Raw genomic sequence first — 17,079 nt, 5'->3', positions numbered from 1 at the left:
CACCTGCTGGAGCCAGAAGAGCTACGTGCATGGCATGAGGTGAGTAAGTGCCCTGCCAGGAGCCGTCTCACACACACTGCTGCCAAGAGGAGGGCAGAGCCGCCGTGCCACCTGCCCCACAGCAGCATCACAGCCGCTCCTTGCCCCTCCACAAGCCCGCACAGCCCCGGGCAGCCCCTGCTGGGGGCACGGCGCAGCCCAGGGAACCGCCGGGGGGCCTGAGGGGGCCTGGGGGAGGCCTGAGGGGGCCTGAGGGCCTAGGGGACTCCCAGAAACCTGGGAGGGGCGCCAGGAGCCGCCTCTAAAACGCGCCGGGCGCTGCTCCAGGGCCCCCCCCGGTCCCCTCAGCCCGGTGCCGTCCCCACCTGCTCGATCGCGGCCTGCACGGCGGGCGCCAGCTCCAGCGCCGCCTCCAGCCCGGCCGCCAGCTCGGGCTCGTCCTCCTCCATAGCGACCAGCCGCTTCCGGGCCGCGCGGCATGCCGGGAACCAGGAGGACCGAGTCGAGAGGGGGCGGGGCTTAACCTAGAGGGCGGGGTTTAACCTAGAGGGCGGGGCTTAACTGAGCGGCCAAGGCTTAACGGAGGGGGCGTGGTCTAGAGGGGCGTGGCTTGTGTGGGCGGGGCTCCGCGGCGCGCCCCGGCGGTGGCGGGAGGTGGTGGCGGGAGGTGGCGGCGGCGGCGGCGCGGGCCCCATGTGGCGCACGCTCGGCCTCGCCTCCGCCTTCTTCCCGGGGCTCTTCGCCCTCTGCACCCGGGCGCTGCGCTGGGCGGCCCCGGCATGGAGCAGCCGAGACCGCGTCCTGCTCAGCGGCAGGTAGAGAGGGGGCCGGGAGGGGGGTGGTGGTGGTGGTGATGGTGGCGGGGGGGTGCCCCGGGTCGGTGTCTGAGCCGCCCCCCCCCCCCCCTCGCCGCCGTTTTTGCAGGGTGGTGTCCACGGTCCAAGCTACGATGGCGACGGTGTCGGGGCTCACGGTGGTGCTTAGCTGCGGGGATGTGGTGCGAGACAGGTAACGGGAGAGGGGGTGCCGGGGGTGGGGGGGTGCCGGGGGTGGGGGGGTCCCCGTTATTGCGGGTCCGCACCCAGCCGGGGGTGGCCGGAGAGGGGCAGCCCCGCAGGTCCCGGAGAAGAAATCCCGGGAGTGTGGCTGGTGGTGCTCGGGGAGCAGCCCTGGATCGTCCGGGGCTCACGGCAGCCGCCCCGTGAGGAGCCCTGAGCAGAGCCACTCGGGGTAAGAGGCTGGAAGGCAGAGCTGAGAGCGGCACGGAAAGAGGAGGCGCGGAGAACGCAGCCGTGGCGGGGCGGTGGGTGAGCATCGTGCCAGATTTGGGCTCTTCGGGGTGTGAATCAGCGCTAAGGGTGGTGGTGAGAGCACCCGCACAGAGCCCGGCTGCCCACTGCGTGAGCATCCTCGTGCCCGCAGAGCATCCAGGGCCGTTCAGGGCGGCGAGCGGCCTCGGGTCACGGCAGTGCCTCGGGCACACGGGTACAAAAATCTCCTCTCGCTGCAGCAGGATCCCAGGGAGTTGGACCTCAACCCTCCAAAACCCGCCCTGTGGTCAGGGGAACAATCCCAGCCCCGTGGCTCTGCGGCCAGAGACCCAGATTTCCCTTGTATCTGGGGTAACTGCAGCACAGCGCTCAGCGGGGAAGGGCTGGGAGAACGACAGCAAGACAGAGAGCCAGGAAGCAGCACAAGGGCTGCAATAAAAGCTGCCAATTTATTTACACAGGCAGACGAGCATTGTACTGCTGGCACCCTAATTGCCCTCCGAAGCCCTGGGCGAGTTGTACCAACAAGGGCCCGTCCGCCCCCCTCCCCGGGATAGCCACGCGTTTTGGATTTCTTCCTGGCCGCAGTAGGAACGCACCCAAGGGAATTTTTCTTGAGGCAGCAGGAGAGCAAGAGCCGGTTTATTCGGGCCCCGAGCTATGTTTCTGGGAGCAGCGGTGCTTTCCCTGCCCCTGCAGCTCCGCTCGGTGCTTTTCGAGGAGCCCGGTCCCCGCGCCGAGCAGGGGTTACTGCAGCCGGGTTGTGCAACCGGGATTCCGACATACTTTGGGAACAGGCATCTGCGTGCAATTATTTCCCAACAGACAAACGTCTCTCAGGGATTTATTGCCTATATTAAACATCTCGCGCTTCACTCTCCCAACTCCGGGCCAGGCACCTCCAGTTAACTCTGAGGTCTCCGGCTGTGTTCAGACACTGACCCGGGCTGGGCAGCCGACAGGAGGGGCACGCAGAAGGGATCCAGGCTCGGTGTTTTATTCCCACCAGGCGTTGGCTCCGGCTGTCCCGGGGGGCACTGCGTGCTGCGGGGCTGGCAGACGAGCCCTGGATGCGGGGAGGTGCCGTGCAGCTGCCCTGCGCAGCTCTCCAGCCCCGGCACACACCTGCCTGCCGTGCTATCGCCCCGTGTTTGTGCTCAGCCCTGCGGCGCCTGGCACGGCGAGCCACCAACGGGGCAGTGCTGAGGAAGCGTCCTTGGGGAAGGGGGTGCTGGGCCCCCAAATACTGCGGGGAACAGTCACGGTTCTGCAGAGCAGACCCTAGGGGTACTGGGAGCCCCTGGGTTCCTCAGGAGCTGGGGGTCTCTGTCACTCGTGGCTGTGGCTTTCCTGCCTGCTGCAGGGCTGATTGCACGGCCCTAGCAGAAACCTCAAGGCACCACCTGGATAAACACCTTGCTTTTAGAGCACCGCTTGCCTGCTGCCTTCAGGAATCACCCGTCACTCCCCCTTCACTCCAAGTAGCACGGGTGCAGGAACACAACCGCCTTACACACTGGCAGATGGGCCCCGGGGTGCTGTCAGGCCGTGCTCTGCCTTGACACCCCCTCGCTGCAGTGGCAGGCGTGGGTCTCCCCCCCACACCACACCTCCGTGTGCTGCTCCCTCCCCAGGCACTGGCTGGCTGTGGAGTACATCTGGGTCCTCGTCCCCTACATGACCTACGACATCTACGTCATGTACCTCTGCCACTGGCACAAGAGCCAGGAGAAGGGGGTGGCGGAGAAGAAGCACTCGCTGGCCAGCGTGCGCAGCTTCCTGCTGCAGGAGCGGCTCATGGTGACCCACCACCTCTTCATCCTCATCGTGCTCACCCCCGTCGCCCAGGTAAGGGCCAGGCACGGCTGCCGTGCACGCAGCCCCATGGGGGTGTCCCTGGGTGTCACCGCGGATGGTTGCATCACCGCGGGTCCTTCCCTTGCCCAACGAGCCTCGTTCCCTGCGTCACCATCTGCAACTCCTTCCCTCCTGTCCCCAGATGTCCCTGCCCTGGAGCACGGCTGGGTGTCACCGCGTCCTGCCCCTTGCTCCCAGACAGGGCAGCGTCCTCCTCACGCCCTGCAAGCTCCCCACGGAGGAGGGTCCCCACCTGCCCCAGAAGGGACCTGCTCACTTGCTCGGTGCTTTTCTCCCAGCTCAGACCGACCTGCGGAGGGTCTCCGCTCACAGTTACTTGGCTGGCATCACACGCAGCACAGCCAAGGCTGTGTCTGGCAAAGTGTCGCTGCCTGGCTGGAGCCCTGAGCCCGGGGAGATGCTCGGTGTTAAATCCAACCCACCTCTCCTGAAACCAGCGGGGCCGTCAGCCGGGCCCTGAGCGCAGCCCCTCACCGCTGTCTTTGTTCGCAGCACTTCAGGGGAGAGCTGGGGGATTTCTTCGTGGGCTGCATCTTCACGGCAGAGCTGAGCACTCCTTTTGTGTCGCTAGGCAAAATCCTCATGCAGGTACGCGAAGGGGGGGGACGGGGCTGATCGCTGCCGTTCTGCTCAGCCTCAGGGTCAGGCTCAGCGGGTGGATGGGCCCCTGCTCCCCTCCACAGCACCGGGGTGCAGGGGGCTGCGTTTGGAGCTCTCCCCGCTCCCCTACACCCAGCTCCTGGCCTGTAGGGCCGTGGGGCAGAACCAGCTCCGGCCGCTGCTGCATCTCCATGCTCCGAGCACGGCCGTCACCTTCTCTCGCCTTCTTCCTTCCCCAGCTCAAGATGCAGCACACGCTCCTGCACAAGGTGAACGGGATCCTCATCCTGGTGACTTTCTTCCTCTGCCGCATTCTCCTCTTCCCCTTCATGTACGCGGCCTACGCCAGGCAGGCGGGGATCCCCCTCTACCTGGTGCCTTTCCGCATCCCCCTGCACTGCAACATCGCCAACGCCTCCCTCCTCGCCCCGCAGCTCTACTGGTTCGGCCTCATCTGCCGCAAGGCCGCCCGCCTCTACGGCCGCTCGCCCGCCGACAAGAGCAGCTGACGGCCGGCAGAGGCAGCCGAGCGCGGGGGCTGCAGAAGGGTTGTGCCCCCCCCGGCTCTTCTGCCTCCACGGCCAGCGCTGCAGGGCCTGGAGCGGGGGCAGAGCAGCAGAAGCATCCGTACCGCGAGGCTGCTCGGGCGTGAGGCAGCTTTGCCGTCTCCGCCGCCGTGCCAGGCAGCGCCGGCCGCAGCTGGGGGGACTTTCTGGGGGAAATCTCCTCCCACGTTGTTCCTGCGCCTGGCGTCCTCCAGCCCAAAGTTACAAATCCTCCCGATTTTGGGACTGATTCCAGCACAGAGCGAGGCGCGGCGCGAAGGGCCCTGCGGAGCAGCAGCGTAGGCGATGCTGGAGCGCGCCCAGCCCCACGCAGCGGTGCAGGGGCCGTGGGGAGCCGTGTGCTGTCCCTGCCACTGCTCAGAGCCACTCCTCCAGCTCTGGTTTACAGCCTCCAGCAGGGAGCAGAGCCGTGGTTCTGCACAGCCCGTTCCCAATCATCACCAACGTTGCCCTTAAGCTACGGCTGCACCCAGCCTCCCACACACACCTCCCTGATGCGGGGCTCAGAGTCACTTCGGGCTCTCCGCTTGCCCCCCAGGGGCTTCTCACTACAGCTGCTGCTGGCAGGGCTGGAGGGAGAAGTTGACACCAGGATCCTACAACGGTTGCTCCTCGCCCCTGCTCACCTCCAGCTGACACCAGCAGCAGCAGCCTGAGCTCAGGGTGTAGGGTCTGTCCCTCCTGCCCCATCCTGGGGTTCCCTCTGCTGCAGGGCAGCTGAGAGACCGGTGGCCGCTCTGTGCCTTTCATTCTGTCTGAAAGCTAAAAAGGAGGGCTGGAAAGGGCCGAACTGGGAGACCATTTCTTGGGGTATCAGGTCTCGTCCCAGCCGTGGCTGCACAGGCTGGGAGGAAGACGAGGGGGCCTTTTCCAGCACGCAGTCGGTTATTGCAGAAACACTACTGTTACGTTACCTATCGAGGCGCTATAATCCGCTTGCTACCCACTACAAATACTTGTATCTCGCTGGTTTTATTACAAATACCGTGCCTTACGTAAAGACAAAAAGGCCAATAAGGCATCTCAGTTTGCACTAACACTGCCCTGTTTACTACTGCACCACCACTGCCCTGTTCACTATTGCACCTGTCGGAAGAGACCAATAAATAAAGACTTCTTTCCTCAGTTGTGCCACCGGCTGCCTCTCCCCACGTGCCATTCGTTGCTGGGCGGGGAGGCACCAAGGCAGCAGGGTACCCACACCCACCCCGGGGCAGCCCACACCCAGTGCCAGAGGTACCTGCGGGTCCCGCAGAGCGCTCGCCTGACTCGCTTTCCCCCCTCCGGCAGCGTACAGCAAACACAACCACCTGCCTGCCACGAGGAGAAGGGCTGGCGGCAGGGGAGCCGCAGGGAAATGATTTCCCTGATGCTGCAAGGTCGGAGGCAGGACTGGCAGCAGTTGTGTTCGCAGCTATTCACACTGGGGAAAAAAAAAAAAAAGCTGCTCCCAGCCATCTTTGCATGGCCCCTTCGCTGCTTGGGTTAGGAGAGAACACAGCAGGGGGGAAATAGGTTCAAAAGAGAAAAATAGACGAGGTTTATTACAGATCTTACAGCTTTCCACATAGCAGGTCCCCTGCGGCAGGGCCGACGCTCAACCCTGTTGCCCTCAGCTCCTTGTGCCACCCCTGAGTGAAGGGGCTGCCTAGGCTCCCAGCTTGCTGAGCTTCTGCAGGAGGGTGCTGCGCAGCTCCTGGTCGCCGACGTTGTCCGTGATGGACTCCAAGAAGTGCCTCTCGTTGGCTCTCCGCAGCACGCTGCTGGGGGACTTGTCGGCGGAGCTGAACGCCTCGTACTGCGAGAGGATCTCCAAGGCCACCACCACCAGCGGCTCGCCGCACCCGCTGTCCGGCGGCAGCATGGCAGCGACGTGCAGGAGGTGGCAGAACATCTGGATGCAGACAAAGGCCACCTCCTCCGCCGGGCTCCTGGCCTCAGGGGGCTGCGAGGGCGACCCCGCGGGGCTCTTGATGGAGCTCAGCAGGTCCGTGAGGCTGCCGCAGTACAGCTGCACCACGTGGAGCCAGGCCTCTGCCGGCAGCCAGGAGGAACAGCTGGAGCTGCAGAGGAGCTGGAAGCCCCGCAGGAAGAGCACAGAGAGCTGGAGGGAGCGGGCAAACGGCCGGAGGTTGAGCAGGGGCATGTACTGCACGTACTCCAGCGTGTAGGGCACGTGCAACACTTGCCTCTCCAGCAGGTTTGTGACCACGTGCACGAGCCTCTTCCATTCGCTGTGGCTGCACCAAGGGAGGACCTGTACGAGGGCCACCAGGAAGCCTTTGCTGAAGAGATTCACTTCTTCAGGGTTGTCCACGTTGACCACGAGGAGCGTCAGCATCGTCTCCCTGAGCGCTGTGGACACGCAACAACACTCCATCCACGCCAGGAGCCCACTGCCCGGCCCATAGGCCGGCAAAGACTGGGATGTCCACTCGTCTTCGGGGAGCTTGCAGATCTCAAACAGCGTGGCTGGGACCTCATTCTTAAAGTGGTCTCCGAAAAACTTCTTCAGACGGAGGCCGACGGTCCAGTCCAGTGACGCCACCTTCCTGTGAAGCCACGCCAGTGACTGGACCCACACCTCCGGGGAGGGAGCAGCTTCTGGTCTTAAAACCTCACAGAGCTGGCCTAGGGTGCTCAGCACCAGGTCTTTGGTCTCCAGTGAAGGGAAGGGCTGGTCCCTGGGCTGATGCCAGTACTTTGTGTAGCCATCTAGGAGCTTGCAGAGGCTGAGGAGAAGCGGGAACGGGTGGCAGGACTTGATCCAGTCCTCTTCTGGATAGGACGGTATCCCCAAAACTTTACTGAGGATCTGCAGGCTCAGCTCGGTTTGAGCGCAGTCTGATTTCAAATAGGGAAGGACAAAGGCTTTGGTCACCTCTGCAGGTGACACAAGTGGAACAGCTGAGCTTGGCTGCACGAGAAAGGCCAGAAACTCGAGGAACTGCTCCTTCTCCCTTGCAGCAGAAAGCTTCTCCCATACTGCCTCCTTCAGGCACCGCACCACCAGGCTGCGTGGCCTGCCTGGATCGTCGTGTGTCTCCAGGAAGCTCAGCGCTGGGAGGGAGCAGAGGATTTGCGCAAGGAACTGGTGTGATCCTAGGTTGACAACGGCAAGACTACAAACCTGCTTCAGGGTGGCCTCAGGGTACAGCAGCGTGAGCCTGGCCACAGAAGCCACAGCCCTGGTAAGGCCTTCGTCAGACACACTCTTTGTGATCTGGTTGAACGTCACGTTGAGATCCTCCTGGAACCCCTCCACAACCACCTGCAAGTTCAGGGACAGACCTGCCCCCCCCCAAGATGCCAGGACGCCCGAGATCACTTGGTTTTTGTCAGGCAGTGAAAGCTCGCTGTAACATTCCACGATGGCTTTGGTTACTTGCATCTGCATCTCCCTGGCCTCCCTGTCTCGGCAGGACTTGGCAAAGTTGACCAGAGTCTGCAGCAATTTCAGAACTAGCTCTGGCTTCTGGAAGAGCTCCTTGTTTTTCACAAGGCAGTCAACCCAGCCCTTTGAAAAGACCCAGGCCTCTTCAGAAGCAAAAACGGAGCACATCTCCACGTGCCGGTGCAGCTTTTGCTCGATGATTGTCATGGCAACTGAAGACACAAGGCAGGTGTCTGAATCCTTGCTCTTCTGGCTGGTGCTGATCTCCCTGAGAAAGTCCTCGATGGTCTGTGGCAGCTCAATCGCTTTGTGCATCTCATCCTTACTCAGGCCTCCGTTCTCAGAGAAGCAAACCAGGTTCTTCCTGAAGGCAGTAAGAGCATCGAGGAGCCGGTAGCTCTCGTAGCAGGGATCCTCCGAGCTGCTCAGGATGCCCTGCAGCTCCTCTCCCCAGGCATGCAGCAAGCTGCAGAGAAAGTCCAAACCCACAAAGAGTTCCTCACGCGAGAGCTTGGCCAGGGACGAGAAGCTCATGCTTCTCTCAGCCTCTTTTACCTGTTCATCCAGCGCCCTGTGGTGGTACTGGCTTTCAGCATCGCTGCTCCAGAGGCTGACCACCGAGCTGACCTTCTCCAGGTACTCCGTGACAGGGAGGGGGCTGCCCTCTGCTGCCAGCTCGGTGAACGCCGACAGCAGCTCCACCAGGTTGGCCAAGGCGCAGCACTTCACGCGGGGCTGGGCAATGCTCCTGTAGGTTTCCTTTAGCCCCTCTACCAGGACCATGAGCAGGCTGGCGGCAGCGGGAGAGCCACTCAGAGAGCCAGGGTCACCCTTGAACCTCTTCGGGGGCTGAAGTCCATCGTCCGGAGAGGACTCACCCCCATGCTGATGCACGAGGGCGCTGAACGTAGAGACTGTTCTGTCTTCCTGCCCCTCCTCGTGTCTCATCATCTCCCACCAGACGTCCAGCAAGAACCTGATGTCCGACGGGGACGTCTCGCTCGCGACGTACTGCACCAAGCGCTGCAGCTCGTCGCGGAGCACGGCGTGGGGCAGCGCCAGCAGCAGCTGCACAAAATGCTGGGGCTCGCCGAGGGCCTTGACCAGCTCGAACAGGACGGTGTGGTTCACGTCGGGGATCATCCTGCCCACCGAGAAAAACGCATCTTCCCTCCACTCCTGGTCCAGCGAGGCGGCGGGGGGGGCAGGCAGCAGCACCTTGGCCCAGACGATGGCCACGGCTTCCTTCTTCCACAGGCTGCCCTGCGGTGGGGAGGGGCAGCGGGCGCCGATCTCCTTCAGGGCGTCGGTGATGGGGGGTCCCACCAGCGCCCACTCGCCTTTGCGCAGCTCGCTCAGCGCCCGCGGCTGGACCAGCCTGGAGGCCAGCAGGAAGGCGCCGTGCAGGATGGCCATCTCCTCGCACACGCCCCAGGGTCCTGCGGAGACACGCGGCGCAAGGTTAACCGAGCCCCCCCCCGGGACCCCGAGCTCCCCCCCGGGATCCCCCCGTGTCCCCCTCTCCCACCTGGCTCCATGGCGGCGCGCTCCGAGGCCGGTTCAGGCGCCCCCCCCCCGACGGCTGCCGGCCCGCAGCGGCTCCTGGCGGCGGGGAGGAGGCGCTGCTCGCCCCCCCCCCCCCCCCTCCAAAGGGATTTTGGGTTGCTTTAAGGCGTCGAGGCCGAATTTAGGGGAAAGCTGCCCTAAAAGGGCGCGGCGGGGGGCTGGAAGGACAGGAGGCGCAGCCTCGTCACGAATCACTTTTTATTCATGTAAAGGCCGATTGCACAGTTCAGGCTCAGCCTGATCAGGCTGTGGTTCAGCCAACTGCATCAAAAACATACCAAAAATCACATCGAGGGCTTTTCTCCCCCCTTTAAACTCATTTGCTACAGGCACTGTGTCTCAGTGATTGCTAATGCTGTTGATTTTGCCTGCTTTTTCCATGACACTAAAGGCTTTCTCCAAGAAAAGTTAAAAGCTAGGCAGCACGCCCGACATGTACCATGTGGGTAATCCCCCCCTGCACCCCCAATTCTTGTTCCACTGGGAAAAGCCGATTTCATTCTGATGAAATAACCCTTGGACTGTTATTTCCGAGGGTAATTCCACATCAAAGCTAATTACAAAACCATTATATACTTATTTTGAGCTGCCTGCTGGCACCCCGGCAGAACACACTTGATGGTTACATGCCTGGAACCTGAGATGCTCCACATGCTGACATACGCAGGAGCCCAGAGCAACCTCGTGCAGCACAATCCCAGCGAGATCCACCACAGGCTTCTCGAGTGAATGCCTCACCTTGAAAGCTGGGGAACAGCTTGGCATGGAGCTGCCGTTTGTTTCAGACCAGCAGAGCCGCATGCTTCCACAAGATAATGGCTGTGATCTCAGGGAGGCATTCGCTCTGATGGCCAAAGTGCTTGAATGGTCCACGAGCAGCCCCTCCCCTCACCTGGCACCTCACCACCAAAGCAGGGTCTTTGCAATGGCTGCCTGAAAGTCCCTGCCCTAAACCGCAAATCGGGACAGCTAAAGCTCATTAATTACAGAAGTGGATATTCTAATTAACCTAGCAAGCTCTTTTTCAAGTATAATCACACTAGAAATACGTAAGGTTCTTCTGATGGCTCCTCTTTGGAAGACACATGCCCAACCTATTCCTTAATTTTCACCCATGTATGAAGGAGCACATGACATTTGCTTGAAAGGAGAGAGCAACAACAAGAGATACAAGCCTAAAACAAACAAAAAAAATGATGGGACATCACTGTGCCCTCCCACTGGAAGGGGCAATGCAACACGTCACAGATGATCGGCGTTTTGCTCAGACAAAAACCAAGGCACAAATGACCAGCCAGTCCTGCCTCTTTCTCCAGCTAAGCAGACGCCTTCTTCTTCTTTTGCGCAGCAAACCACGAGTCACTCTTGTCTGCTTCCATGGCCTGCACAAAGAAAAGCACAAACATGTTCAGAACTGCAGCTGAGTCAGCCAAACACCTGGCTGCCCACACTCAGCCCTACAAAACCGGATTGATTGTGAGAAACTCTTAATCCAGGGGAAAGCCATTCTGATGGGGAAGCTATTTTGTGCATATACTAGCAATGAAAACGGGCACCGAAAACCAACGGCCTCTGCTGCTGCAAAAACAGATGATTTGGTAATACAGCAATAAAACAGGAAGAGTTTCGACACCTTCACACAGAGCTCATGCTCTACACCAGAGCCCTTCAGCAGAGTGTTCATCTGCACTGATGTTAGTGCCACAATTCACATTTTCCGTAATAACGTGCAGATGAGTGCTGCTGGCGAGTCCAACAGGACACACCACCACCAGCTGCCTTGACAGCAAGGCTGGAGAACTCTAGCTGCATTGCTGAAGTGAACTTTAAAAATTGTTTTGTTTTCCTTAGCAGGACAGCAGCCCGAGCTAAAGCACTATATCGCTTGCTTCTCATAAAACTCCAGGTGGAACTAAAAGGAGCCTCCATGGAAAGAAGGTTAGATTCTACAGGTGTCTATAATCAGGATGAAAATAAATGTCTGTCTATTACTTACATCATTTAACAGTTTGTCACCATTAGGATCCACCTTGGACAGATCTCTAAATGCCTCGTCTCCCACAAAACAGATTTCATGGCCATCCTAAACCAAATTTGACAGCAGATAAGTTAGAAGATTGGGACAGCGAAATTTGAATTGAGTTTATTATTATTTCCAGTACTACTCACAGGATCAGCCAAAATAATCACTTGCACTGTAGCTTTGCCGGGTGTGTCCAAGCTAACCAGAGGTGTTAAAATTTTCTGATTCTCCTTTTTCATCAGTGCTTCAATGTTTGGCAACTTAAACAGAAAGCAAACAACATCAACCCCACTCAGATGAAGCTCACATGCAGTCAGGTTGTTTTCATCTACAGTTTCCTGTTATATGCAACTTAATTGCATTCCCACCACCAGAAACATAAACCTAGTATCTGTTTTGTGCACACCTGAGATACTTTGCTAATACTAGAACTTCATCTCCCACTAGCTGGCTGGGTGACACTAAGCGTAAGGGAAGCACAATTACTACCTCTTCCTTTGCACAGGAAAAGGCAATCCGCCCAAACGCTGTCCCGTGATCCACTGCTCCTCCAACGGTCTTCAGCTCCAGCTTACACTGAAAGAAAACAAGAAAGCCTAACTTGCACGGATCTCCAGCTTTTCACTGTGGCAGACAATTTCATCATTGCCCATACAAGTATTTTCTCAATTTCTCATTTTCCAGTGAGTCAGAATTACTCAGAGCAAACCCTAGCTTTCAGCTACAAAATGCAGTTATGAGCCCCAATGCTTTAATTTCAGTGCAGAGTTAAGTTCACAGTTGCTTTTATCTAGAGTTTTTTTCCTTTAAGACTTTTTTTGCACAGAAGAAGAGATTCCTATGACACACGACTCAAATACTTGGAAAATTTTCCAGGACTAACCTGGTTATCTGCATAACCTAGCAAGGCCCTTTGTTTTTCTTCATCCTTCTCATATATTTTCATCCCAAGCAAATCAGACCAGTAGCTAATGGACTTATGCAGATCGGAGACACCCAAGGTTACCTTCAGCACAGGATCTGTGAGATTGCAATAACTGAGGCTTAGTTACAAACACATCGCAGCTGTAAACTTGCGGTTTTACATTCTTGAGAAGAAAAGTGACAGAGAAATAATACAAATACATCCTTGTTTCATAAAATGCCAGAGACAAATGCACAGCCAATTCTAATACCCCACTCACAGATCTCTTTAGAACACAAAGAAGAGCGAGTGTGTGCGTCTCACCTTGCTTTAGCTGTTCCTTGTCTTCCAAGTAGAACTTGTAACCACCAGGCGCTTCAGTTTCAAAAACACCAGCTGTGACTTCCTTGAGGGGCCACCCCATCTCCTTCGCATTGCTCACAGCCTGGCTGGACACAAGTGTTATGCCCTGCCAAGCACAGAACAGACATGCACAATTCCCTGGAGCAACAATGGCCAAGAAGCCACCACTTGCCCAGCCGCACTAACACTGTGCTTCCCCGTCACATGCATCTGTGGGGAGAACTCTCTCTGTATCGCTTTCATTCTCCAGGCACCGTTGGCCACAATGGTTGCTCCAACCTGTGCTTGTGGTCAAGGAGATCTGACCATCGCAGGCAGGGTGCATGGTGCAGAAGTCCTGCCTTTCAGTAGCCTGCCTCTACAAATGACCAGGAACAAAATGGATTACTTTCTACTGCACAATCTCCTGAGAAGCAGATATCTCACTCCTAGAAAATAAACTTATTCTAAGCTTGCACCTCCCATAGATGTGGAATGCATTATTCTGCCCCTCTTTCACGACAAAGGGAAACGTAAAGGAAAAGGAATTTAAAAGTCTGAGTCAATGCATTGTACAGAAAAAAAAAGCAAGTTCCTAACTGTTCTATCAGATTGGGCAGATATTTGTTGTTCACTGCCTGTTTCTTAACAGCTTTCAAACTGGGGAAAGAATATTAGCTCAGGGGAAGCAGTAAGCAAACACACTACAAATTTTTGTAGAAGAAATGAGATCTTTGCTGGCTATCAGCTAGTAAAAAAAAGAAATAATAATAATAAACACAAATAACAAATAGAAGTGTGTTCTTCTACAGCAAGATCCTCCTTAGTGAATAATTTCAGGTTGGATCTGCCAGCAAACATCAGCTGTCCTAAGCACAGCAACTACAAATTGGGAAGTGCTCAAGGAAGCCTTTCCTGGACCCTAAGGGAACACAAAGCTGCTCTACTTTTTGCTCTTCCAGCTTGGAGACAGCTACAAAAGCAAGAATAAAAAGTGTCAAACTGTATTAATAAAAAAAAAAAAAAAAAAGACATCTTTACAAGCTATATACAGAAGAGACTCCTAAACAAAAAGCTTATCAAAAGGACAGAGATTTTGCTAACTTTAGCACTTACCAAGAAGTCATTGCCAAGGCGATATTCTCCAATACCATAGTTGTAAGTCAATTCTGCAACAAAGTGATTGTCTTCTGGCCCGTAGCCCACCATTGTTTTGCTCCATTTTCCATCATAAGGGCTAGAACATCCACATTTATTTTTAGTGAATACGAGAAATAAATACCAAGAGTTGCAAGCATTGATGTTTCGACAAAGAACTGCATCTCTAAAACAAAGGGCACAGCCAACCTGGTGCCCCCCTCATTAAGCGAGCAGGAGGTGATGTTTTGCTGAGTTCATGGGGCAGCTCGTGGCGACCCCGCAGCACGCAGCGGGCACCTTCCCACCCTTGGGAGTTGTGCTCTTAGGCTGCCGCTCCTGATCGGGCGACAGAGCCAGGTCTGCCCACTAACACCTCACACACTGCTCGTGCCTCAGCTGGCGTGACGGGAGCACAGAGCAGGAAAAGAAAGCAGTGACAGGCTGCCAGAACGCTGTCAGCCACGGGAAGGGGGCTGACGGAAGCCCTGGGGGCTGCCAGGGAGGATTTTTCACTCAAGCCTTCTGTCTATAAGGCAGTAAATAATAGGGTAGAATTCTGAGGAGATGTTGAAGGATCATTTTACGCTGGAGGGATGTAATGTGGCAATATTTGTGTTCCAGTGTGAACTCCACACCTACCCACAAAGCAGCACTGCCCATCCCAAGGGAATAACTTTATAAAACCCCCCAAACTCACACAAAAAAAGCACTGATACATGCCCAGCCACGACAGACAGCGGGTTTACGAGAAACAAGCGCTCAGCGCGGGGGGCGCGCGGCACTCACCCGTTGCAGCTCGCCTTGCAGCCCTCCTCGAACTCCTCGTGCCTCAGAACCTGGCGGGGAGGAAACCAAAACAAGTGAAGGCGGGAAGGAGAAAACAGGGCTGCGAGGAGACAAACCGAGGAGAAAACGAGGAGAAAAAGAGGAGAAAACGAGGAGAAACCGGGGCTGAGCCCGGGGTGCCGCGGTCCCGTCCTCCCCTCAGGGGCCGCTCCCCTCAGGGCCCTTCCCGCCTGCATTGCCCCGCGCTCACGCTCATGCCCAGCAGCTGGCGGTAGAAGCGCGCTGTGCGCGGGCGGTCGCCCACTTTGAAGACGAAGTGCAGAGCCCGCCGCATCCCCATGGCCCCGCTGCCACCGCCTCCTGACTCCCCCCGATGCCGTCAGCAGGCGCAGAGCTGACGAGAGGGAGGCGGCGCCGCGAGATGGCGGCGCTGGGGATGGGGCTCGGCGGGCGGCGCTGGGTGCGGGCGCTGAGGAGGAGCCCGGTGCGGGTCCTGCCGCCGCCTCAGGAGCCGGCTGAGGAGCCGCGGAGCCCCGTGGGGCCGCCCGCTGTGGAGCGGAGCTCGGCCGGGCCGGGGCTGTGGTACGAGAAGGCGGCGCCCGGTGACGGGAGGCTGCGGTGAGGCGAAGCCCGCGGGTAGCCGGGTCCCCGCCGCCGGGCTCCTGTGGTGATTTTTTTTCTCTCTCTTCCTCAGAAAAGTGGTGACCGTCGCCAAGTCGCGGAGCTTTCGGGACCGGCACGGGAAGGTGCTGCTGGAGGGGCTGAGGCTCGTCAGGGACGCGCTGGAGGCCGGGGCCGTGCCCTGCAGTTTGTTCTTCAGCGCCGCCGGGCTCCTGAGGGAGCTGCCCCAGGAGCGGCTGAAGGGAGCCAGCCTGGTGAAGGTGAAGTTTGAGGAGATTAAGAGCTGGTCCGACCTCGTAACGCCACAGGGGGTTATAGGTAAGATTCCCTAAGAACCATCACCACAGCGTGCAAAGGGAAACGTATCCAGCGCTTCATAAGGGGATGGTGGCAATCCCTGCACCAGCAGCTCCTAGGCAGGCTGGCACGGTGTCACGAGTGGTGTGATGTGAGAGCTCTCTTCTTTTTGGCCTGCTGTGATAACTGTGAAAGTGGCTGATAGACTCAGTGGAGGTTGCTAACGCTCATTTTTAACAGCACTGTGCTCACGCTCCACTGGGAAATGGTGCTTACTGTGAAGTGACAATCTCCTCACAAACTTCCTTTAAGCAGCGTTTTTCCTAAGGCTTTCTCTAGCACATCTTCAGGGAAACCTGGGTCAGATAAGACGCAGCCCTCTCCTCGGAGTGCATTACCCAGGAGCTCATCAGCATTTTGTCTCCTCAGGGATCTTTTCCAAGCCTGACCCCACCAAGATGTCCTACCCTGCTGCCCAGCTCGCCAGCTCGGTGCCCATGGTCCTCATCTGCGACAACATCCGGGATCCAGGAAACCTGGGCACGGTCCTGAGGTCTGCAGCTGGAGCAGGGTGTGAAAAAGTGCTGCTCACCAAAGGTAAGAGCCTTTCTCTGGGGGGAAAAAAAGCTTAGTTTAACAAATCAGGGATAGGGCAGGTGCTTGAAGTGCTCAGCAGTTACTGAGTGTTTGTCAGAGCTGCTGCAGCGTCACTTTTCCTCCCCTCTGTCTCAGGGTGTGTGGATCCATGGGAGCCAAAGGTGCTTCGTGCAGGCATGGGAGCTCACTTTCGCATTCCCATCGTTGCCAACCTGGACTGGGAATCTGTCCCCAGCAACCTCCCTGCCACCGTCCAGGTCTGCGTGGCCGACCACAAAGACCCGGGCGCTCAGGCTGAGGCAGAGCCCGTGTCACAGGGAGCTGGCAGGCTCGGCTTTGCTTCTGGCAACCCGAAGGCTCCTGTAAAATCCAAACCCACGGCTGCTCCTCCTGAACACGAGGACGGGGAAGGAATGGCAGGCGGCTGCACCCCCGAGCTCACCACACGGTATTACTACGAGAGCTGGATCCGGGCTCCAGCGGCGGTAGTGGTTGGCGGAGAGACCCACGGCCTGAGCCCGGGCGCACTTCACCTGGCAGCCAGCACTGGTGGGAAGAGACTGGTGATCCCCATGGTGCCTGGCGTGGACAGCCTCAACTCCGCTGTAGCTGCTGCCATCGTGCTGTTTGAAGGGAGGAGGCAGTTGCTGCAGAGGAACAAGCAGGAGGACAAAAGGCAGAAGGTCCCTGTAGGGGGCTGAACCGCTGAGACTTGGGTGCTGGAGCAGCATCTTTTCCTTTTGGCACTCCCCAGAGGAGTTAATAAAATAGCAGCTTGGTCTGTTTGCTTTGTAATAAATGAGTAAATTACGTCAATAAATAGCTCTGGCAGAGGGGGAGCTAGCCCCACTTGCTCCATGCGAGTTCAAGTGAAACGTGAGCAGATTTGGGGCCCCGTCTTACCTCTCTGTGTGCTGAGGGCGGGATGAGAGCTTGCCCTGTGCCTCCCCAGGGTGGCAGAGGGGTTAGAGCTGCGCTCCCACCAGCCCCACACAGCTCCATCAGTGCCGGGATGCTGCTCCTCTCACCGCCTCTGCACCGTGCCCACCGGTGCTCCACTGCTTGTCGGGGGGCAGCAGGGCCGGCTGCAGCTG

The 17,079-nt window shown here is 58.0% G+C and overlaps 5 protein-coding genes across 5 annotated transcripts in view; 2 read left to right on the top strand and 3 right to left on the bottom strand.

The window, feature by feature from the left end:
* The window catches only part of VPS53 (VPS53 subunit of GARP complex), a 61,339-nt gene extending 60,856 nt beyond the window's left edge, over positions 1-483 (bottom strand). The window contains exon 1 of the mRNA XM_082776065.1: positions 366-483. Within this exon, the coding sequence (XP_082632191.1) occupies positions 366-449 (84 nt within the window). The 5' untranslated portion in view covers positions 450-483. The remainder of the gene's footprint in view (positions 1-365) is intronic.
* A 163-nt stretch (positions 484-646) lies between these two features.
* TLCD3A (TLC domain containing 3A) lies at positions 647-5,440 on the top strand. Its single transcript, XM_082776064.1, has 5 exons — positions 647-815; positions 925-1,008; positions 2,906-3,119; positions 3,642-3,737; positions 3,989-5,440. Exons 1-5 carry the CDS (start codon positions 694-696, stop codon positions 4,256-4,258), a joined length of 786 nt encoding a protein of 261 aa, XP_082632190.1. The 5' UTR covers positions 647-693; the 3' UTR covers positions 4,259-5,440.
* Positions 5,441-5,570: 130 nt separating this feature from the next.
* On the bottom strand, positions 5,571-9,268 carry GEMIN4 (gem nuclear organelle associated protein 4). The gene is made up of 2 exons (XM_082776063.1): positions 9,238-9,268; positions 5,571-9,148 (listed from the first exon to the last, which is right to left on the bottom strand). Exons 1-2 carry the CDS (start codon positions 9,245-9,247, stop codon positions 5,964-5,966), a joined length of 3,195 nt encoding a protein of 1,064 aa, XP_082632189.1. The 5' UTR covers positions 9,248-9,268; the 3' UTR covers positions 5,571-5,963.
* Positions 9,269-9,457: 189 nt separating this feature from the next.
* On the bottom strand, positions 9,458-14,872 carry GLOD4 (glyoxalase domain containing 4). Its single transcript, XM_082776204.1, has 9 exons — positions 14,721-14,872; positions 14,471-14,520; positions 13,661-13,781; positions 12,527-12,671; positions 12,182-12,318; positions 11,788-11,874; positions 11,445-11,558; positions 11,272-11,358; positions 9,458-10,657 (listed from the first exon to the last, which is right to left on the bottom strand). Exons 1-9 carry the CDS (start codon positions 14,808-14,810, stop codon positions 10,592-10,594), a joined length of 897 nt encoding a protein of 298 aa, XP_082632330.1. The 5' UTR covers positions 14,811-14,872; the 3' UTR covers positions 9,458-10,591.
* On the top strand, positions 14,865-16,788 carry MRM3 (mitochondrial rRNA methyltransferase 3). Its single transcript, XM_082776203.1, has 4 exons — positions 14,865-15,088; positions 15,165-15,409; positions 15,818-15,985; positions 16,121-16,788. The coding sequence occupies exons 1-4, from the start codon at positions 14,892-14,894 to the stop codon at positions 16,684-16,686; spliced, it is 1,176 nt and encodes a 391-aa protein (XP_082632329.1). The 5' UTR covers positions 14,865-14,891; the 3' UTR covers positions 16,687-16,788.
* The last annotated feature ends 291 nt before the right edge of the window (positions 16,789-17,079 follow it).

The sequence above is a fragment of the Aythya marila genome (assembly GCF_965140915.1).
Source record: "Aythya marila genome assembly, chromosome: 20".
NCBI lineage: Eukaryota > Metazoa > Chordata > Aves > Anseriformes > Anatidae > Aythya > Aythya marila.
This window is presented reverse-complemented; position numbering and strand designations above follow the sequence as displayed.

Bases quoted from the DNA above. Each gene is read 5' to 3' on its own strand.
- TLCD3A (XM_082776064.1), top strand. From the start codon at position 694: ATGTGGCGCACGCTCGGCCTCGCCTCCGCCTTCTTCCCGGGGCTCTTC. The intron at 816-924 runs GTAGAGAGGGGG...CCGTTTTTGCAG, and splicing joins CGCGTCCTGCTCAGCGGCAG to GGTGGTGTCCACGGTCCAAG. The intron at 3,738-3,988 runs GTACGCGAAGGG...TTCCTTCCCCAG, and splicing joins TAGGCAAAATCCTCATGCAG to CTCAAGATGCAGCACACGCT.
- MRM3 (XM_082776203.1), top strand. From the start codon at position 14,892: ATGGCGGCGCTGGGGATGGGGCTCGGCGGGCGGCGCTGGGTGCGGGCG. The intron at 15,410-15,817 runs GTAAGATTCCCT...TTGTCTCCTCAG, and splicing joins AACGCCACAGGGGGTTATAG to GGATCTTTTCCAAGCCTGAC. The intron at 15,986-16,120 runs GTAAGAGCCTTT...CCTCTGTCTCAG, and splicing joins AAAAGTGCTGCTCACCAAAG to GGTGTGTGGATCCATGGGAG.
- GLOD4 (XM_082776204.1), bottom strand. From the start codon at position 14,810: ATGGGGATGCGGCGGGCTCTGCACTTCGTCTTCAAAGTGGGCGACCGC. The intron at 12,672-13,660 runs GTAAGTGCTAAA...TGTGCTTGGCAG, and splicing joins GCCTTGGCAATGACTTCTTG to GGCATAACACTTGTGTCCAG. The intron at 11,359-11,444 runs GTGAGTAGTACT...AATTTGGTTTAG, and splicing joins TGATTATTTTGGCTGATCCT to GATGGCCATGAAATCTGTTT.